The 23958-nt window shown below is 41.2% G+C and overlaps 1 protein-coding gene across 2 annotated transcripts in view; it reads left to right on the top strand.

Annotated features, from left to right (window-relative positions):
* Positions 1–3456: 3456 nt before the first annotated feature.
* Positions 3457–23958, top strand: part of LOC115135460 (calcium/calmodulin-dependent protein kinase type II subunit alpha) — a 67636-nt gene continuing 47134 nt past the window's right edge. Inside the window, exons 1-2 of one of the 2 annotated variants that reach the window (XM_029670164.2) lie at positions 3457–3758; positions 9202–9296. In XM_029670164.2, coding sequence (XP_029526024.1) covers positions 3697–3758; positions 9202–9296 — 157 coding nt within the window. In that variant the 5' untranslated portion in view covers positions 3457–3696. The remainder of the gene's footprint in view (positions 3759–9201; positions 9297–23958) is intronic. The other variant, XM_065023493.1, reaches the window with a different exon arrangement.

Raw genomic sequence — 23958 nt, 5'->3', positions numbered from 1 at the left:
CCAGGTACTCGTAGTGTCCACTAGCCGTGTTGAAGGCTGTCTTCCACTCATCTCCTTCCTGTATCGAAACCAGGTGGTAGGCGTTCCGAAGGTTAAACTTCGAAAAGATGGTTGTCCCCTGGAGAGGCTCGAAAGATGAGGAGATGAGTGGTAGCAGGTAACGATTTTTACAGGGATGTCATTGAGGTAGTCGATACACGGGAGCAGGGTTTTGTCCTTCGTTTCCACAAAGAAAAACCCTGCGCCGGCAGTGGAGGCAGAAGGACGCAGCTAGAGAGTCCTCAATGCATACCTCCATGGTCCTGGTCCCCATGGTGGTGTGGTGCCCGGGGGGACGTTAATAGCGTAATCGTAGGGTCAATGGGGAGGAAGGGATGTTGCGCAAGCCTTGTTGAAAACCTCCAGGAGGTCCTGGTACTCGGTGGGAACAGCGGAAAGATCCGAGGCTTTCCCCAAGCCTGCAGAAGGACGTTACAGGGCAGGCTGCACCCCCTTAAGGCAATGTGCGTGGCAGAACGGGCTCCAACCCAGGATAGAATCTATAGCCCAGTCGATCAGGAGGTTGTGCCTCTGGAGCCATGAAAATCTCAAAACCAAAGGTGTATGAGGAGATGAAATTAATAGAAACTGTAAGGACTCACAGTGATTACCTGACACTCTCAGGTTAATGGGAACCGTACTGTGAGTGACCCTGCCAATGGAGCATCCATCCAAAGCTCTTGCGTCCATGGGAATGGAGAGGAGTTGAGTAGAGATACCCAGATCAGATACCAGGGTAGCGTCCATGAAGCTCTCATCAGCCCCAGAGTCAATGAGCACCCGGGGAGATTTTGACCGGTCACCCCACAGCAGGATAGCATGGAGAGGAGTATGACTAATGGGGGTTTGGAGACTCCCTGTATGGTCCACCAGTGTAACCGTACCTACTGATAAGCCTGGTCTTTTACTGGACAGGTGGCTATGTAATGTCCTGTATGTCCACAATACAGGCAACTGTTGGAGCTCAGCCTGCGTAAATGTACACTAGGAGACAATCTAGCCCCGCCCAGTTGCATGGGCTCAGGAGGAGATGAGTCACCAGTCCCAGATGATCCCTGAGGGTACTCGGGTGATTTTGGATTCTCTCTGGAATGCAGACATCGGGGACTTCCAGGGTTCTTCGGAGGCAAGGCAGGAACCGTGGACAAGCGAGTGTGGCTGAGAACAGACAGGCAGAAAGGTCGGAACCGGAAGACTAGAAAACTTGAGAACTGGTAACACAAGGAAAAACTTTCTGGGACGACTTGACGAGACAAGACGAACTGGCAACAGACAGACAGAATACGCAGGTAAATACACAGGGGATAACAGGGAAAATAGGAGACACGTGGTGGGGGGTGGACACAAGCACAAGACAGGGGAAACAGATCAGGGTGTTACATCCACCAGGCACTGGGAAACAAATGCACCTTTCAGCAGGACAATAACCTAACACACAAGGCCAAATCTACACTGGAGTTGCTTTAACAAAACAACATTGAATGTTCCTGAGTGGCTTAGTTACAGTTTTGACTTAAATCGTCTTGAAAATCCATGGCAAGACTTGAAAGTGGCTGTTAAGCGATGTTCAACAACCAACTTGACAGAGCGGAAATAATTGTTCAATAATGTGCAAATATTGTACAATAAATATTGTGCAAAGCTCTTAAAAGACTTACCCAGAAAGTCTCACAGCTGTAATTGTTGCCAAACCTGATTCTAACATGCATTGAAGAGGTGTGAATACTTATGTAAATGAGATATTTCTGTATTTCATTTTCAATAAATTAGCAAACATTTCTAAAAACATGTTTTCACTTTGTCATTACTGGATAGAGTGTTTGTTGATGGGTGAGAAAAAATGTATATTATCCTTTTTGAATTCAGGCTGTAACACAACAAAATGTGGAATAAGTCAAGGGGTACGAATACACAGTAAAACGCTCTGTCTCAATAATTAACATGGTGTAATACAGCCCCATATGGTTGAAGGTTGAGATTGTACCGGTTGAAGGTTGAGATTGTACCGGTTGAAGGTTGAGATTGTACAGCATGAGCCTGTATTCCACCATGTTAATTATTGAGACAGAGCGTTTTACTAATGATGCTCACATTATGCGGTTGTTTAAGCTCCCACACATGAAGGCACTTATAGGCGTCTCTCTAGATAAGAGCATCTGCTAATTTACTCCAATGGAAATGTATTTGGAAAGAAGGCCTATCTCTCTTCTCCTACAAGTTATTCTCTCTCTCTCTCTCTCTCTCTCTCTCTCTCTCTCTCTCTCAATGTGACAATCATTCTTGCAATCCCTGCATTCACTGAATCTCCTCTTATTCTCCTCTTATCCAGGGAGAAGATAATGGGAATCATTTTCTCATCATGCTCTCCCCTCCTTCCTTCTCATCCCCTGCTTTCTGAGGAGATGTTCTCCCACCCAGCAGACTGTGAATGCTCAACCTTGTCCATGCTTGACAGAAATGCTTTCACTCCAGGCAGAACAACAGAAGGCAGCAGCAGGAACAAAGCTGTGTGGTTTACGCGTGACCTGTAACAGAAGTGATTCACTCACAAAGCCCTGGGCCGGGTCATCTGCTGGAGTTAGAGGAGGGGACTAGGGTGGAACCTTGTTGTTGTATCCCCCCCCCCCCTTACAGTAGAGTGCATAAATTTTTCATACTGGTCCCCCATGGGAGTTGAATCCACAACCCTGGCATTGCAAGCATCATGCCCTACCATCTGAGCCACTGGACGGAAGAGGGGGGGGGGGGTACTTTGTTTTTAATCTGTTCCCTATGGGGGTCTGCAGGTTCACAGTGGCCTTAATGCTTTAGTGGCTCAATGGGTTGTGATTGACAAATGGGGTTATGAAGGAATCATCAATGACAAATGCAGTACTTAAGGTATCTTCCTCGTGGATAATTATTTTCCCTTTCTTCTTTCTATATGTGACATGGTTTGCACTAGACTAGGGTCTGGTCACTTGGCCATGGTGTGTAATACATTAACCTGTAGGCTATAACTAAGCGTTGTCGAACATTCCTCTGTTCTGTCTTATCCTCATTCATTGTTGGGTCATAGCGTTTCTTCCAAGCGTTGCCATTATTTTCATGATTGTACACCAGGGGGATATATATTCAAGCTGAAGCAATAGAAAGATACATTATTCCATAATAAAGTGAATTATTGATATCTTAATATCTTTGGGGCTTGACTAGGTACGTTGGTGGATTGAAATGGCTGTATATGGAATTGTTGACTGCGTTAAATATTACAGTTTGGTAAGTATTTGTGTGTATGCACATGTGTTTATATGCGTTTGTGCTCATTTATGTCCTTTTCCATATGTGTGCGCTGTTTGAACGCCAGCGTGTGTAGCTGCCTCCTCTCCTGCCTGTCTGTCTGTGAAGTGTGCACTTGGAGAGGATGGGGATGCAGTTGCCATGACAATGGGGCTGTGTATTCAGGAGTGCAGGCAGAGCTGCGATTGGAGGAACCAAGTGAAGCGGGCGGGTGAAATGCTGGAGCGAACCTGTCAGCCAGCATCCCCCATTCACTTCCACTCGGTAGATCAGGAAGGTGATAGAGACGCTTGGCTCTCATCAAGGCTTCCAACCATCTTCCACAAAACATTTGACTAAAGGCAAGGACCACCTGAAACCCACCACCTCAGATCCAGCATGGCCACCATTACCTGCACCCGCTTCACTGAGGAATTCCAGATGTTTGAGGAACTGGGCAAGTAAGTTCCACTGGAGATTTTACCTTTTTTTTACTAATCCAAAGTGGTATTTGGAATTGCATTTCAGGCCTGTGTGACAATGAAAGATGACCCCTGTTCAGTTTGAGTCAGAGGCATATGTTTACAGCCAGTGAGGGAGGCAGGGTTGATTAAATATCTGGTGGCAGAAATGAATAACATTAGACTTCTGACGAATCCCTTTATGGTAGGAGAGGGGAAAGGTCTTTTTAGCTGATGAAATGTAATTTTTATGAGAGAAGGGGAGAGAAAGAATAAAAAGAATGGTGAAGAGATGAAATAGAGGAGTGAGAGAGAGAGAGAGAGAGAAGTGGCTTGGTGCTGAGAGTTTAAGAGTGAACAGGTGGCAGTGGCAAGTCAGGGAGAAAGGTCTCACTTCTGATGGAGCAATGTGAAACGAGAGACATTTCCCACCTGAGAATGATTTCAGAACTCTTGACAAATTCAATTCTGCTGAATGGAGTGCGTCTGGAGAGAGGATCATCATCAATCAGAAGACAAAAACCGTAGGTAGCTAACTGTTATCACAGGAAGCTGGATGATGTCACTGAGTGTCTTATTGGAAATTCAGTGGAATGAGGCGAGAAGATGAGACTTTAATATTTTATATCGGTGCTCAGTGGTTCACTTTCATCCTCTACAGGTAACACACGAAACACACATTCTCCTTCTTTCCCATGATCTGCTGCTACGAGACGGCGCAATAATGTCGATCGCCTGATAAGTTCTCAAAGAATTCACGCCAGGTCAAAGAACTTTGAATTGTTCACTACCAAATCGAGAAAGAAAAGAGGACACATTGAAGTTGTAAAATTCTCTGTGTATTGTGTTAATAAAATATAATGTTATTTGTCACATACGTTTAATACAACAGGTGTAGACCTTACCCTGAAATGCTTACTTACAAGCCCTTAGCCAACAATGTAGTTTTAAGAAAATAGAGCTAAGAAAATATTTACTAAGTAAAACTAAAGTTTAAACATTTTTATTTAAAAAAGTAACACAATAAAATAACAATAATGAGGCTATATATAGAGGGTACCGGTACCGAGTCAATGTGCGTGGGTACAAGATTATCAAGATAATTTGTACATGTAGGTAAAAGGGTAAAGTGACTATGCATAGATAATAAACGGGGGGTAGTTCACTATTTCAGATAGTCCTTAGGTATAGGTGTTTGTGTTTGAGATCTTAAATTGTCCTGGATTGTAATGCTTGATGGTGCTACTTGAAATGCTTGATGGTGCTATATGTAATGATTGATGGTGCTATATGTAATGATTGATGGTGCTATATGAAATGCTTGATGGTGCTATATGTAATGATTGATGGTGCTATATGTAATGATTGATGGTGCTATATGAAATGCTTTATGGTGCTATATGAAATGCTTGATGGTGCTATATGTTTTGATTGATGGTGCTATATGGAAAGCTTGATGGTGCTATATGAAATGCTTGATGGTGCTATTTGTAATGATTGATGGTGCTATATGAAATGCTTGATGGTGCTACTTGAAATGCTTGATGGTGCTACTTGAAATGCTTGATGGTGCTATATGAAATGCTTGATGGTGCTATTTGTAATAATTGATGGTGCTATATGAAATTATTGATGGTGCTATATGAAATTATTGATGGTGCTATATGTAATGATTGATGGTGCTATATGAAATGCTTGATGGTGCTACTTGAAATGCTTGATGGTGCTATATGAAATGATTGATGGTGCTATATGAAATGATTGATGGTGCTATATGAAATTATTGATGGTGCTATATGTAATGCTTGATGGTGCTATATGTACTGATTGATGGTACTATATAAAATGCTTGATGGTGCTATATGTAATGATTGATGGTGCTATATGAAATGCTTGATGGTGCTACTTGAAATGCTTGATGGTGCTATATGTAATGCTTGATGGTGCTATATGAAATGATTGATGGCGCTATATGAAATGCTTGATGGTGCTATATGAAATGCTTGATGGTGCTATTTGTAATAATTGATGGTGCTATATGAAATTATTGATGGTGCTATATGAAATTATTGATGGTGCTGCTTGAAATGCTTGATGGTGCTACTTGAAATGCTTGATGGTGCTATATGTAATGCTTGATGGTGCTGCTTGAAATGCTTGATGGTGCTATATGTAATGATTGATGGTGCTATATGGAAAGCTTGATGGTGCTATATGTAATGCTTGATGGTGCTATATGTAATGATTGATGGTGCTATATGAAATGATTGATGGTGCTATATGAAATGCTTGATGGTGCTATATGAAATGCTTGATGGTGCTACTTGAAATGCTTGATGGTGCTATATGAAATGCTTGATGGTGCTATATGAAATGCTTGATGGTGCTATATGTAAGGATTGATGGTGCTATATGAAATGCTTGATGTGCCCCTTGTGTTTAAAGCATTGTAATGTGCTCAACCATCTGAGAATTGTGACACATCTACAGAAAGGGTCCCCGCCCACACTGCTACTACCCCCCTCTCTCTCTCTCTCTCTCGCGCTTGCTCACTAGCACGCACACACGCACGCACACACACACACACACACACACACACACACACACACACACACACACACACACACACACACACACACACACACACACACACACACACACACACACATACACACAGGCAGCCAAAGATGCTTACATAATTTAATTTGGGGGTGGCAATCCAATAGTTTGACATGGACATATTTCATAATACATACAGTACTATATATACACTACTGTTCAAAAGTTTGGGGTCACTTAGAAACGTCATTGTTTTTGAAAGAAAAGCACATTTTCTGGCCATTAAAATAACATCAAATTGATCAGAAATACAGTGTATACATTGTTAATGTTGTAAATGACTATTGTAGCTGGAAACAGCAGATTTTTAATAGAATATCTACATGGGCGTACAGAGGCCCATTATGAGCAACCATCACTCCTGTGTTCCAAGAGAACGTTGTGTTAGCTAATTCCAAGTTTATCATTTTAAAAGGCTAATTGATCATTAGAAAACCATTTTGCAATTATGTTAGCACAGCTGAAAACTGTTGTTCTGATTAAAGAAGCAATAAAACTGGCCTTCTTTAGACTAGTTGAGTATCTAGAACATCAGCATTTGTGGGTTCAAATACAGGCTCAAAATGGCCAGAAACAAAGAATTTCTTCTGAAACTCATCATTCTTATTCTGAGAAATGAAAGCTATTCCATGCGAGAAATTGCAAAGAAACTGAAGATCTTGTACAATGCTGTGTACTACTCCCTTCACATAACAGCGCAAACTGGCTCTAACCAGAATAGAGAGAGGAGTGGGAGGCCCCGGTGCACAACTGAGCAAAAGGACAAGTACATTAGAGGGTCTAGTTTGAGAAACAGACGCCTCACAAGTCCTCAACTGGCAGCTTCATTAAATAGTAACCGCAAAACACCAGTCTCAACGTCAACAGTGAAGAGGCGACTCCGGACTGGCCAATAAAAAGAAAAGATTAATATGGGCAAAAGAACACAGACACTGGACAGAGGAAGATTGGAAGAAAGTGTTATGGACAAACAAATCTAAGTTTGAAGTGTTCGGATCACAAAGAAGAACATTTGTGAGACGCAGAAAAAATGAAAAGATACTGGAGGAGTGCTTGGCGCCATCTGTCAAGCATGGTGGAGGCAGTGTGATGGTCTGAGGGTGCTTTGGTGGTGGTGAAGTGAGAGATTTGTTCAGGATAAAGTGGATCTTGAAGAAGGAAGGCTATCACTCCATTTTGCAACGCCATGCCATACCCTGTGGACGGCGCTTAATTGGAGCCAATTTCCTCCTACAACAGGACAATGACCCAAAGCACAGCTCCAAACTATGCAATAACTGTTTAGGCAAGAAGCAGTCTGCTGGTATTCAGTCTGTAATGGAGTGGCCAGCACAGTCACCGGATCTCAACTCTATTGAGCTGTTGTGGGAGCAGCTTGACCGTATGGTATGTAAGAAGTACCCATCAAGCCAATCCAATTGTGGGAGGTGCTTCAGGAGGCATGGGGTGAAATCTCTTCAGATTATCTTAACAAATTGACAACTAGAATGCCAAAGGTCTGCAAGTCTGTAATTGCTGCAAATGGAGGATTCTTTGACGAAAGCAAAGTTTAAAGGACACAATTATTATTTCAATAAAAAAATCATTATTTATGACCATGTCAATGTCTTGACTATATTTCCTATTCATTTTGCTACTAATTTCAGGTATGTTTTCATGGAAAACAAAGACATTTCTAACTGACATTAAACTTTTGAACGGTAGTGTATATATATATTTTTTTGTTAACGCTAAACTCTCACAGGTGATGGTTGTGCTGCGCACACATCGATGTCTGATGAATTAGCTGACATTTTAACATTCATGAATATAATGTGAGTGCAATTTTCCGGATCAGAACAGATCTGAACAATGAAAGTGGCAACGATGATTACGGCACTGAATGATCTACGGCCGTGTCCCTTCTGTTTCCGACCTACCCTTTTTCCTGATGTGTACTGACAGTAGTACTGAGGAAATAAACGATGTTACAGTGGCCAGGGTGAAGCCCTGTCTCAATCTGGATCCATTATGGTAGGCAGCACACAATCAAGTTCATGTGTCGTTTCGAGACTCACAAGCAATTCCTAACACAGTAACTCAATTAACCAATCCTTCCAGAGCAGAGGCACAGGATTACCATGAGGAAGTGCTGCTGAGAGAAAGAGAGAGAGAGAGACGATGCTATCTGTTTCATCTGGTTTGGGCAGAATGAACTGTCTTGTCTGCCCCCCGCCACACACACACAAACACACACACAGCCGATCCACAGGGCTCCTTTGATCTACTTGCTGTTTCCCTAAGGCCACTTGAGCTACGCACACAGAAGGAAAAGGCCACAATGGTTGAATAAAAGAGACGGCATATTAGGTTTGGTTTGGAGCAGAAGCTTGGGATAGCACTGACCTCGTGTCTCTGTCTTCAGTTTGAAAGGTGGTGGCGTTTCAGTCATGGGGATTGAGTGTTCTTAAACTCCAACCTGATCTGTCTGGGATCATCGGCCAATGCCTGATTTTGTTGCAATCATGCTATTGTACAGCTCAAAAGTGTTTCGTGCCTACTGGCAGGATGCCAGTTCAAATATCAACCACAGTATTTGTCAGATTTTCCTAAAAGAATGCCCACAGTGCAATTGTCAGGGAATGTATTTTTCCGGTCAGACTGTGAATGAGTGCTATAGCCTCGGTCTGCATTTAGCTGGCAGTTTAACTTTGACCATGAAACAAATGAGATATTAGCCATTTTAGGTGCAAAAACATTACGTTCAAATGAATTGGAAAAGGAAATTAATATTCACCATAACTGTGCAGTTCAATATGCATTTTTGTCTCCTGCTTTTTCCCAGGGGAGCTTTTTCTGTGGTACGTAGATGCCTCAAGGTCCTCTCAGGGCAAGAGTATGCTGCTAAGATCATCAACACCAAGAAGCTCTCTGCCAGGGGTAAGTCTTTCTTATCACACTCCAACTCCCCTAAATATGTTTTAACAGTCCTTATGGCGATTATTGCATTGTTGGGTTTTCAGTTTGCAAGAAAGGCATTTCATTGTACTTGTGCATGTGACATTAAAACTTGACACTTGAAACTCATTTCATCCTCAGTTTTGCCAGAATCCTTTGTTGGGTACTGACTGACCTGGAAAACGCTGCTGGCTCACATTTCTAAAATGGTTTGAACTGGCTGGATATCTGACTGTGGGTTTTTCACAGTTTGATTGGCACATTCATATTTCAGCCCCCCCCCCCCCCCCCCGCCCCTAGTCCTAAAGAAGGCAGCCCTACTTATGATCATCTGTTCAATGAATGATAGTTGTAACATTATCCAATGGGACGTAAAACTACTGTTTTTGATGAGTTTCGTCTGTGATCCTATGCTTGACAGCGGGTTTGGAGTAAAATACTTCTCCCTAGACATCAAATTGATATGGCCATTACTCTTAGTATTGCTGGTCCGTTGAGATTAATAACCTTAAAACTAGTTGAGACAAACAAGTAGCAGTGAGTTCATAATAGTTCATAATGGTTCGTAATAGTTAATAATAGTTAATAATGGTTCATAATGGTTCGTAATAGTTCATAATGGTTCATAATGGTTCGTAATAGTTCATAATAGTTCATTATAGTTCATAATAGTTCATAATAGTTAATAATGGTTCATAATGGTTCATAATAGTTAATAATAGTTAATAATAGTTAATAATGGTTCGTAATGGTTCGTAATAGTTCATAATAGTTTGTAATGGTTCGTAATAGTTAATAATAGTTCATAATGGTTCATAATAGTTAATAATAGTTAATAATGGTTAATAATGGTTCATAATGGTTCATAATAGTTCATAATGGTTCATAATAGTTCATAATAGTTCATAATGGTTGATAATGGTTCATAATAGTTAATAATAGTTAATAATAGTTAATACTGGTTCATAATGGTTCATAATAGTTAATAATGCTCAGTGGCACCAAGGTGCCTTAAAGCTGGAATCCTTAATGATGAAACTGCCACGTCCGTTTGGGGTATTACAACAACAAAACAGTTACTGCAAACAACGAACACTGTTTTCTTCCCGATGACATCATTGCACGTGCGATAGAACAGCAGAATATGTCCTGCTCTTTTTTTGTGACCAAACTGCTTGACGCTCCTCACCTCCGTTTCGTCTAACTAAACAATAACAATAACAAAGTGGCTGAGGGAGGACAGTGGTTCTGTTTCCCCTAAACGCGGATTCCGCCTTTAACGTTAATTAACAGGCTGGCATAAACCAAGGCATTCTTAGGGACCACACAGCAGCCAAAGTATTCTTCTTTTCATTAAAAATAATAATAATCTGATTTCCGGGTGCTGTTGAGATGAAAAACCTTTTCTGTGTCTAAAATGGCATCCTATTCACTACTTTTGACCAGGGCCCATAGGGCCCTATACAGGAAATAGGATGCCATTTCGGATGCAGCCCTACTGTCTGTTAGGAGTGTGGGAGGAACCAGAATACCCCACGGGTACGCTAGTTATCAGCAACTCACACCTTCTACACAATGTTTATTTGATAAACGGTTCATCAACGTATGTACCTCATCACATAAAACAGTCCAAAAAATCAATGACATATCTTGTATAAAAACTATCGATAATGTTCACATGCATGGCACACACGCCCACACGCACTCACTCAAGTCAAGGGAATCCACCCTAACTCAATCGAGACCTATCATGTCTCCTTGGGAAACACTGTAAGGCAGTCAGAAAGTGGACGTCTGTCATAATGCATCCACTTGCATTCTTTTTGCGTTGGGCTGAGCTGAATTGGCCTTCAGGGGTTGAGCCTGAGCGGCAGCAGCAGTTGAGTGGTGCCATTTGATTGAAACATGTTGACATCTCTGCTACAAGGAGACTACAAAAGAGTACACAAGTAGCACAGAGGAATGGCCGGGAATTCGTTTATGCAAATTAAACAGTTGCATAATCTTACTGCCACCTATAGTCTCTTGACCTGGTGAGCCGGTATTTGGGTTTATACTTACAGTAGCTACAGCATAGCATTAGCACTAATGAGGGAAATCCATGGAGGTGGTGGTAGACTTATAGTGGCCCTTGGCTGTTAGGCTGCTCAATCAATTCAAAGGCGGTATTGTGTGAAATACATTTGAGATTTGGGTGAATCTCCTTTTTACGAGCATGTTACAGAGTGGTGGAGTGCAGGGAGCATGACTCCTCATTGAGGAGAAAGTGCGCTGAACCGGAGGAGTGTACCAGAGAAAGAGACAAAAGACAAGCAGAGCTATTCATAAAATATTTCCTCTCCCCCTCTCTGTCGGCCTATTGAGAGAAAGAGAGAGAGAGAGAGAGAGAGAGAGAGAGAGAGAGAGAGAGAGAGAGAGAGAGAGAGAGAGAGAGAGAGCGAGAGACAGAGAGAGACAGAGAGAGAGAGAGAGAGAGAGAGAGAGAGAGAGAGAGAGAGAGAGAGAGAGCGAGAGAGAGAGAGAGAGAGAGAGAGAGACAGAGAGAGAGAGAGAGCGAGAGAGAGAGAGAGAGAGAGCGAGAGAGAGAGAGAGACAGAGAGAGAGTGAGAGAGGTGTCTTGTATTAACCGGATGGAGGATATTCTAGCCTGAGGTAATTTCTTACTTCTGAGAATGTAATGAACAATAAATAGGCGATGGAAATTTCCTCCACTTTGCGTCTATCTCTTCACTTAGATCTGTACTGTACCTACAGTTCTATGTGATATATTTCACTTTGCATCACGACATTTCATTATCTATGAGCTTTTTTACATTTTTTTACTTGAAAACAAAACATGTCAAAATCTACACTGTTTACATTGCTAACAGCCAGATTAAATTCAAACATCATGGCCGTGTATTGTAAACTGTTCATCTTAATTTGGGTATTTCATGGTCAGATTAACAGAGGAATGTGCTTGTTTTTCATAAATGTATTTCTGTATTTTTGGGGGTTTCCTATGCTCCACCTTGATTGAAGTATTTATGTCTATAACTTTTGATGTCTAATTGCTGCTGAGCTCCCTTGCAAAAGAGACTTCGGTATCAGTGGGACTCCAAGCAAAAATTAAAATGACCATACAAATAGAAAAATTACGTAATCAACGTCAGGATTCCTGAACAGATCACGGCAGCAAGCCCTGAACTCTTGTGACCCCGGCCAAAACATAAAGTCAATTCAGAGTTGACAAGGTCATCATCAGTAAGAGAGAAGTGACTGTGTAGCACAGCCACGCACACCCACTCACTGCCTGTGTGTCGACACACAGGACACTGTTGCCTGAGGAGGCATGAAAGGAGATGAGGAGCTCTCATCTGAAGTCGTTAGGCTGTGCCAGACTGGCAGGGAATGGAAGCACAGCCACGATGACAAGTGCAATCTGACAATCTCCCTTAAACATTCCGACAGGCCCAGGTTCACTCCTCTCATACAGGGGGCAAGCGCCAATCCAGTTTTAATTAGCTAGATGCAATATAAGCAGAATCGGCTGGTTTGAGCGTGTTATTGGGTCCTCATCCCCTGGTTAACGATTAATTCTAACAAAGACAGCTTCCTTGGCCCCCTCACCTCAGCTGTGAAGCCCACTGCCTTACAGTGGCGGTCAGTTTTCTTGAGCATGGCCTTATTTCTATTACAGCATGTTGGATGACTGTCATTCATATTCTGTTCATCCAGTTCAGTCTAACAGCGATAGATTTAGGCTGCTACATGATACTCCATTTTCCCTATACAGAGGTTGCTGCAACCTAGCCTATGAATGACAGTTTACAATGTAGGTGCACACAGGTTGAGAGACAAATTTGAGGTGACAGACAGTAACATACGGACAGACAGTGACATTCAATACAGCCTTGCACACTCTTGCCTCCATCTAGCTGATATAGGGTATGCTCATTAGTCCAACAGTTGTAAATGAGAGTTTATATTGGACAAAATCAGGTATGTTTATCCCCGTTTGTCTTACGTTTAAGAAACGTTTTCAACAGAATCAGCGGAATGAATACACAGTTCATTTTCATAGCAACCACGTTGTATCCCTTCATGCATCTATGCACCTTCCTCCTCTCACCTTTTCACTTCACTTGTGGACTTCAATGTATGTGACCAGGCAAAAAAATCACTCCAAGCCAAACCGCTACATACAGTCTACATCGTTGTCACCATATTAACTAACGTAACATCATAGTCAGCATAGCTAATAGAACTAACGCGTTAGTAAACCCGCTACAATCATGGAGTAACGTTACAGTGTACAGTCAGTAAGCAGTTACATCGGTGGGCCCCAGTGGCAATAAATTAGTAAATCCAAAAACTTACCTTGACAGGGAAGAGTTCCAGTGTTGTGTTAGAAAGTCACAGATAGCTAGCTAACATAACATCTCTCTGTTTGAGCAGGGTGTTTGCTAGCTAAGTAACATTAAGTGAAACTGAGGGTGAAAATAAAATTACAATCTCGCTCTCTCTGTCTATTTCTCTCTTGCTTCTCCTTCATTTTGGAAGATATTAAATAGTTCTAAACTGTTCAACTATTGTCTTTGTCTCTCTTTGAGTCAACTACTCACCACATGTTATGCACTGCAGTGCTAGCTAGCTGTAGCTTATGCTTTCAGTACTAGATTAATTTGCTGACCCTTTGATTGGGTCGACAACATGTCAGTTCATGCTGCAAGAGCTCTGACAGGTTGGAGGACGTCTTCCGTAAGTTTAAGTCTAAATCTGTGTAAGTCCATGGAAAGGGGTGAGAACCATGAGCCTCCTAGGTTTTCTATTGAAGTCAATGTACCCAGAGGAGGACGGAAGCTAGCTGTCCTTCAGCTACACCATGGTGCTACCCTACAGAGTGCTGTTGAGGCTAATGTAGACCTTCTTTACAAAATAGTGTGTTTTAATAAATTATTTGGTGACGTGATTATATTTAGTATAGTTTTATCTAAAAAGGATAACTATTTAAGTTTTACAATTTACATTTTTATGAAATTCACTGAGGAGGATGGTCCTCCCCTTCCTTCTCTGAGGAGCCTCCATTGCTGCCTTACTCTACCTCACCATGTCCCACCTCTGTACTCAGTCTGGTCCCGTAACATAGTAAAATGTAACTCCGGGACACTCAAATTAGTACAGTATAATATGTTATGTTTGGTATGTTAAATAAGACAGAAGGTTACTTGAGACAACAATTAAAGTAGGGTGGTTGGTCGGGTTGGATGTGTATGCGTATAAGGAAAATAGCAACCTTAAAAGGTTGCCTGTTTGAATCTCATCACGGACAACTTTAGCATTTTAGCTGATTAGCAACTTTGAAGCTACTTACTACTTTTTTAGCTAATTTGCAAGTAAATTCAAATGTTTGACAAGCCTTCCCCAAACCCTTTATCCTAAACCTAACCCTAAACTTAACCCTAAAACTTACCCCTAAACCCCTAACCCTAACCCCTAGCATAGATAACGTTAGGCACCTAGCTAACATTAGCCACCTAGCTAACATTAGCATGAGCCACCTAGCCACCTAGAAGTACATATCATATATTTTGCAAATTCGCAACATATTGTACCAATTGTAATTCGTAACATATCATTCAAAATGGATGATGGACATCCAAAAATTAATACATATATAGTACCAGTCAAAAGTTTGGACACACCTACTTATTCAAGGGTTTTCATAATATTTACTATTTTCTACATTGTAGAATAATAGTGAGTACATCAAACCTTTGAAGTAACACATATGGAATTATGTATCAACCAAAAAAGTGTTAAACAAATTTTATATTTGAGATTCTTCAAAGTAGCCACTCTTTGCCTTGATTAAAGCTTTGCACACTCTTGGCATTCTCTCAACCAACTTCATCTGGAATACTTTTCCAACAGTCTTGAAGAAGTTCTCTCATATTTTGAGCACTTGTTAGCTGCTTTTCCTTCACTCTGTGGTCCAACTCATCCCAAACCATCTCAATAGGGTTGAGGTCAGGTGATTGTGGAGGTCAGGTCATCTGATGCAGCACGCCATCATTCACCTTCTTGGTAAAATAGCCCTTACACAGCCTGGAGGTGTGTTGGGTCATTGTCCTGTTGATAAACAAATGATGGTCCCACTAAACGAAACCCACTTGGGATGGTGTATCGCTGCAGAATACTGTGGTAGCCATGCTGGTTAAGTGTGCCTTGAATTCTAAATAAATCCCTGACAATGTTACACGCAGAGCACCCCCACACCATCACACCTCCTCCTCCATGCTTCACAGTGAGAACCACACATGCGAAGATCAAGACAAGGTGGCTGGAACCAAAAATCTCAAATTTGGACTTATCAAAGAAAGAGTTCCACCGGTCTAATGTCCATTGCTCATGTTTCATGGCCCAAGCTAGTCTCTTCTTCTTATTGGTGTCCTTTTAGTAGTGGTTTCTTTGCAGCAATTCGACCATCAAGGCCTGATTCACACAGTCTCCTCTGAAGCATTTATTTGGGCTGCAATTTCTGAGGTGCAGTTGACTCTAATGAACTTATCCTCTGCAGCAAAGGTAACTCTGGGTCTTCCTTTCTTGTGCCAGTCTTCATGAAAGTCAGCTTCATCATAGTTCTTGATTGTTTTTGCGACTGCCCTTGAAGAAACTTTCAAAGTTCTTGACATTTTCCTTATTGACTGACCTTCATGTCTTAATTAAAGTAATGATGGACTGTCTTTTCTCTTTTCTTATTTGAGCTGTTCTTGCCATAATATGGACTTGGTCTTTTACCAAATAGCGCTATCTTCTGTATACCACGCCAATCTTGTCACAACACAACTGATAGGCTCAAATGCATTAAGAAGAACTTCTTAGGGATAGCCCCCTTTTTTAAAGTTTTCGCCTAAAAGACATACCCAAATCTGTAGCTCAGGCCCTGAAGCAAGGATATGCATATTCTTGGTACCATTTGAAAGGAAACACTTTGAAGTTCGTGGTGGAAATGTAAATTGAATGTAGGAAAATATAACACAATAAATCTGGTAGAATAAAATACACCAACAGCTTTGAAATGCAACAGAAAGGTCCCAAATCTAGCCATCACTCTGGTTGTAATTCCGATGGTGTCCACAAGAGGGCAGTGAAACGTTTCAGACTGATAACTTGAAGTATGAGCAAGATACATGACATTTAGTGTGAAGTCACCCAGGTACATTTGGGTGAATTGTGAAGGGCACATTTACATTACATTTTTCTGCAAGAATATCGTCAAATCTGTAAACTTGGACTTTGATTTAGCTTTTCCAGTATTAGTAGCCATATTGTAAGTTCAACATTTGCAAAACACCCAGTTGTCATAACTTCATAACTCTCCATATACTTGCAATTTTTGTCCAAAAGGAAAAGGCTTACTGTCGCACAAGGTTAGCAGGCAAATTTTGCAACAGATATGGGTTTTCCGCATACTCCCATTAAGCCCAGCTCATTGGCTATCTAGCTAGCTTTGACTGATTGAAACAACGTTCAGGGTTAGATTTTCACGGATTATTGTCACGTTCTGTCCTTTATTTCCTTTGTTTTATCATTATTTAGTATGGTCAGGGCGTGAGTTGGGGTGGGCAGTCTATACGTGTTTTTCGATGATTTGGGTATTTCTATGTTTCGGCCTAGTATGGTTCTCAATCAGAGGCAGGTGTCATTAGTTGTCTCTGATTGAGAATCATACTTAGGTAGCCTGGGTTGCACTGTTTGTTTGTGGGTGATTGTCTATGTTGATTGCTTGTTTCAGCACAGTTCTCATTAGCTTCACAGTTGTTATTTCTTTTATTGTTTTTGTATAGTGTTTCAGTGTTCAGTGTTTTCTTTATTAAAATTCATGATGAACACATACCACGCCGCATTTTGGTCCTCCGATCCTTCTCGCCTCTCCTCTTCAGATGAAGAGGAGGACGACCATGACAATTATTTTCTTTGCAAATTGAACGAGTGGAAATACAAAATCGATCGTGCATGCTATATGGACCTTTTTTAACAAAACAACACTTCATGTTATCTCTGGGACCCTTGGGATGATAAATCAGAGCAAGATTTCAGAATGTAAGTACACATTTCACCATCAGAGGTGAATTTATCAAACCTATCGCAATTAAAAAAGTGTTTTGTTGTTAGGAGCTCTCTTCAAACAATAGCATGGCATTTTTTTTCGCAGTAATAGCTACTGTAAATTGTACAGTGCAGTTATATTAACAAGAATTTAGCTTTCAGCCGATATAAGACACTTATATGTACTGACATTTGTTGTTTCTCTAAAATCTGCGATCGTGACACACAACGCTGCATGATTTACAACTGTCCCATTGACGGGACTCCTATTGAAGAAGGAAATAAATTCCACACGTTAACTTTTAACAAGGCACACCCGTAAATTGAAATGCATTCCATGTACTACCTCATTAAGCTGGTTGAGAGAATGCCAAGAGTGTGCAAAGCTGTCATGAAGGCAAAGAGTGGCTACTTTGAAGAATCTCAAATATAAAATATATTTGGATTTGTTTAACACTTTGTTGGTTACTACATGATTCCATATGTGTTATTTCATAGTTTTGATGTATTCACTATTTTTCTACAATGTAGAAAATAGTAAAAATAAAGAAAAACACTTTTAAATGCTACCGTAAACGAAACGTAACATATAGTACTAATTGGAGTGCTCTGGGTTTATGTGTACTGCTACATCTACCAGTCCAGGTTGCTGTACTGTATCATCCTCCTCTCCTCTCCTTTATCCCTGGCACACAACTCCCATTTCACCCGGTCTCCCATCCCTCCTCCGCACAATAGATTATTCTTTTATCCATTCCTTTCCCACTAAAGCCCAACACACTCAGTCCTATTAGGGGATTTTAAGGGTCACTGTCTGTTCAAGATTGTGCATTTCACGTTGCCATGATGCAAACTTTGTTAAGTGTCATAATGAAGCATTGACTTTACACTTGGCTTTCCAGGTCTTTTGCTTCACATTTGTTGAAGTGTTCCTGAACAGCATTAGTCACTAAGGTGAGAGAGTTTACACAACTCTATACCTTCCCCATGGTGGGAGTTTGTGCAATGTGCACGTTCTTTGTAATACCAAGTCACTTTGTGACTTGCGTGGGAGACTTTACTGAGAAAGACCGTGATGAATCAAACGCTCTGATGTATTAATATTAATGAGTTAACCATTCCTGCCTTTGAGAGTCATCCAGGAGTTTTCTTCAGTTGGTTGTGGTGCAACCCATATAACAACCAACTGAGCTGCTGAAGGAAAGGTTCCTGAGCCAACTGATGGCTCAGTGGAAGACAACATCAATACCAACATATTTGCTTAACATGGGAGAAATGTACTTGTATTGCTAGAAGGAATGTATAATGTATCCTGACTCATATTTCCAGAGTCAGAGTGTACCTGAGCTACTGCTCTTCCAGATAAGCACCACTTGCTTGATATTTACAATGCCATTTGGTGAGTTTAAATAGGTAGTGTTGTGTGTTGTACTGAAGTATCAACATTTCAAAACCATTCTATTGTATGACAACTACACTAAATATCTCATCACAAGAACCACAGCATTGTGACACGGACATTGACCACCAGAAGAGTCTGATATTGGCTCGATGTTCTGACCATGTCCTCCTACTGGGCTCTCGTGTGAAGGGCGCACGGTGACACATCATTTAAACAACAACGAGAGGCCGTAATGGACTGCTGGGTGCAGCCTGATTGAAGGGCCCTCAGAGGACCTGGCGTGGGCCTGCTGATTCACCTGAGAGGGAGGAGGCGGAGGGAAGAGAGGAGGGAAGGAGGGAAAAGCGTGGAAGGAGGGAGGGAACAGAGAGAAGAGAGAGGAGCGAGGGGAGGGAGAGAGTGAAGAGAGAATAGGGAGGAAGGGGAGGTGCAGGCAGTAGGAAGGGTACGGAGGGGAAGGAGAGGGTGTCAGACTGAGCACATGCTGACTCTCTACCTACCATGTTTGACTCTATTACTGTTTTGTTTTTTTACCACATTCTTGCCTGCATGCTCTTTTTATACCTCCCGTGTACATGCAGCATTGCCGGGGAAAAGTGGTGGTAGTGGTGTACAGATGCTGGTGGGCGTCTATTTTAATAAATCCATTGAGAGTATGCACCATCAAAAATAAATCCATTATTCATTTGTTTAGACAGGTCCTAAGAAACAGAAGACTAATCAAATGTATTTTCAAAAGAATAGAATAGCATATTTTGAGTATAATTAGGCCTGTTACGGGTCTGTGCAGCCATGGTTGCCATCCAAATGAAATCAATAGTTCATTATTTTGTTCATTAACCAGACAAGACACACCTACCCAGTCACTTTCAACAGACATATATTTTATAGTAAGAATATAATGGAATATAAAGTAGTAAAATACTAATAATATTCTTGATTTAGGCTACATTACTCCATGTTTCTGATGAGTGATAGATGAGCAAACGAATAGATGAGCTATATCACGTCCACTTATTTGCCCAGACAGAAACCGATGAAACAAATAGCCTATAGAGACGGAGATTCAGTGAAACAAAATCACATTAATTCACAGGTTTTTTGGTCGGGAGTAGGACTAGGCTACTAAGCGACTAGGAGTGAAATAATCCATTTGTTAAACTAAATAATATGGCAAAATGTTGAAATAAATAAGACAACTAGACAAGATGCTCATGAGCAGCACTCACCTCAACTTAGCTAACATTTCCCCAGCCTAATTGTAGCCTATAACCAGTATCCAAATAGAGATTTAGTGAAAACAAAAATCTGACATTGATTGATTTATCAAGACGAGTCCCCACGCTTATCTGAAAGCAGCAGGATGAGGCTATTCCAATCATATCACATCGGTGCTGATGTGATTATCATCTCGTTGACCACACGCAGGTAGGCTATTCCAATCATATCACATCGGTGCTGATGTGATTATCATCTCGTTGACCACACGCAGGTAGGCTATTCCAATCATATCACATCGGTGCTGATGTGATTATCATCTCGTTGACCACACGCAGGTAGGCTATTCTAATCATATCACATCGGTGTGATGTGATTATCATCTCGTTGCTCACACGCAGGTAGGCTATTCTAATCATATCACATCGGTGCTGATGTGATTATCATCTCGTTGACCACACGCAGGTAGGCTATTGCTTCAAATGTTTTACAATGATTGGAGTTTTATTAAGTAACAATTTGAGACATACTTTCAATTGGATTAGCCTACTTTATTCCAGTATTTTCCCTGTTCCATGTTATTTATTCCCACAGTAATTCCAGCCTAGTCTCATAGACTAGAAGTAACAGAGTAAATGTAAATCCAGGACACTCAAATTAGGAAATGTTGGTTTTGGTATGGTAACATAAGACAGATTGTGGGTTGTGGTTGGTTGGTTGGATGGATGGATGGGTGTATTACGCGAATATCTGGCAACCCAAAGGATGGAAGTTCTCATCATGGACAACTTTAGAATTTTAGCTGATCAGCAACTTTACAACTACTTACTACTGTTTTAGCTACCTTGCAACTACTTAGCATGTTAGCCACATAGCCACCTAGCCAGAATTCATAACGTATCGTACGATTTGCAAATTCGTAACATATTGTACGCTTTGAAAGTTCGCAACATATAATGCAAATTGTCATTCATAACGTATCATACGAAATGGGTGATGGACATCCACAAATGAATACATACCATATGAAACATAGCATATCATACTAAAAGGAACTAACATATGGAATTGTTTTAATATGGTCATACTATGGGTCCTTTAGATATTTAAATTTGAATTGTAGGACCCCTTTAGGTATCAAAAAAATATATATATAATATATATTAGCTAAAATATTGAATTTGGCCTTTACTACTATAGACCAGAGAAACACATTGAATAACACATTCATAAATGCCAAACAAAAGAGCTAGAAAAAAATAGATAGATTTACTACTAAAAGACCAAAATATATCACTTTTGCAACGAGCTGTCAAAATAAAGACCAGAATTGACATGTTTCACAATAACTAATCCAAAAACATCTAGTTTTCGATGAAACAATTTAGCAGCACAATGTGTGCCAATGCCTCCTCAGCATTATGGTTTCATACTAAGCTGTAGGCAAAACCTTACTGAAATGATTACTAGGTTGTTTGGCGGAAGTAAAAGTTTCGGCTTTGATACCGGCAATACCTTTCAGATATAAAGAAAAGACAGAAAGAAAGTTGGCGGTATTTGTAAAGTTGGTGGAAAAAGTCTGAAAGGTACAACATTTTCTGTTTCTAAAAAGGACGTATTTGAGTCTTTTTGGAGACTTTGTTCATGTTTAGCCATGGCCCCCATACTGCAGAACAAGCGATGAAGAAGTCTACTGCTGGTGCGGTAAGTTTCTCAAAACCAAATGAAATCGTAAAAAAATAGCTTCTGGGCCCTTCTATAACGTCCCTAATACATCAAAAATAGAGATTTGTTTAAAAAAAAAAAAGTCAACCACTCCTTTAATATGACCTCATGCGTTAAATCACAGGTCACAATAATATGATGCACGAGTTGGTGTGCCTCTGTAATTGGCCATGGCAGACATGGCAGACATTTCTTCTTGGGATAATATACATGCAGATGCTTTGCTCCAAAATGATTAGTGAGGATTTTACATGTACTATTGACTTTTTTTTACACAAAGCCTGCCTCTCTACTTGCTATGTAGAGACTGACTTTGGGTTGGGGACCCTCAGGTGTAAGGCTCAGGTGTAAGGCTCAGGTGTAAGGCTCAGGTGTAAGGCTCAGGTGTAAGGCTCAGGTGTAAAGGTGAACAGAATGGATTGCATGGAGCAGGGAAAGACACTTGGCTGAGTAGCACAGGAGGCCCATTAGCATTCTGATAATATACTGCTAGGCCATCGGGAGTTGGTTGGAACATTTACCCCAAAACAGCTGTGAGTGAGCTTTATTTCTGACTTGAGGGCATCACAACCAAAACGTGTATTAGTTATGGTCAAATCAACTCAAGGCATCACACTATCCAAAAGTGTATTTAGTGTGCATCTACATGGAGACTAACTGTGCAGGTCTTCATCCAGGGTCAGGTCTATGTTTGCCTAGATAAGAACCTTACAGATTAAGGTCCATGCAGCAAGAGTGCAAAAGGAGACCACCCATTGGCTGCGTCGATGTGCTAATCAATACTGTACATATGTTAAGTTGTAAATCCATTCACTGAACAGTGGACACCAATGATACTGTACAAAGTTCCACTGGTATGGTGTGTTGGACATATCCTTTTCTGCGGCTTATGTCATTTGCTGTTTACATTTACATTTACATTTAAGTCATTTAGCAGACGCTCTTATCCAGAGCGACTTACAAATTGGTGCGTTCACCTTAAGACATCCAGTGGAACAGCCACTTTACAATAGTGCATCTAAATCTTTTAAGGGGGGTGAGAAGGATTACTTTATCCTATCCTAGGTATTCCTGAAAGAGGTGGGGTTTCAGGTGTCTCCGGAAGGTGGTGATTGACTCCGCTGTCCTGGCGTCGTGAGGGAGTTTGTTCCACCATTGGGGGGCCAGAGCAGCGAACAGTTTTGACTGGGCTGCACGGGAACTGTACTTCCTCAGTGGTAGGGAGGCGAGCAGGCCAGAGGTGGATGAACGCAGTGCCCTTGTTTGGGTGTAGGGCCTGATCAGAGCCTGGAGGTACTGAGGTGCCGTTCCCCTCACAGCTCCGTAGGCAAGCACCATGGTCTTGTAGCGGATGCGAGCTTCAACTGGAAGCCAGTGGAGAGAGCGGAGGAGCGGGGTTTGTTTGACTGTTGTTGGGTAATACATGATTGGGAAACTGTTTCGTAAGGTTCATTGTAGTCTCACACTCTCCTTGTATAGTGCCGTTGACCTGTGCTCAGTGTTGTTGAAGTTTTTATTTGAAATCCTCCCTGTTGGAGGATTTATACAGGGTCAAAATAACTAAGTTTGCTGTGACTTTTCCCTCTGTGTTTTTTTCAAACTCATATATCTTATATTTCTATTTCTGGTATATTCTGTAGCGTTGCTTAGCAACACCATTTTCAAAGTCTAGAACATATCTTTGCTTTTACATTACAGTGGATACAGTACAGTACGGGAGGGCTGTACGGAGGGGAGATTGTCATACACTTAATAAAACGCTGGTACGGCAGCAAATATTATAGAAGTAAAGAATGAGGTGATATTTGTTTCATATCTTATCTGTCTAATGGTGGAATCCCTGAAACCATTACTCATTTATAATGATATAAATGTAGCTGCTACACAGCACTTGGGGTTTTGTGAAGCTTCCGCTCACACAAGAAAAGCCTGGATGATGGAGGAGGCTTGGTTTATCCAATCTCCGATGCAATCCTGAACTTGATGAAGAGGGCAATGCCGTTTGTACGACTTTAGGGCTGATACAGGCCTTCTCCGTCCCCGATTGAGCTCTACAGATTGTGCAGACAGTGAAGGGCTGTATTATTAAATAGAGGGGTAGAAATGAGGAGGGAATAGGGGGTCTCCTCTTCCTCATTTGTCAATTTGGATGGCTCATTAATACCGCAGAAAGCCCTCCGCACTCACACAGGAAGGTAGCGTTAATTT

Source organism: Oncorhynchus nerka, linkage group LG10 (assembly GCF_034236695.1).
Source record: "Oncorhynchus nerka isolate Pitt River linkage group LG10, Oner_Uvic_2.0, whole genome shotgun sequence".
Taxonomy (NCBI): domain Eukaryota; kingdom Metazoa; phylum Chordata; class Actinopteri; order Salmoniformes; family Salmonidae; genus Oncorhynchus; species Oncorhynchus nerka.
Note: the sequence above shows the minus strand (reverse complement) of the source record. Positions and strands in the feature narration are given on the sequence as shown.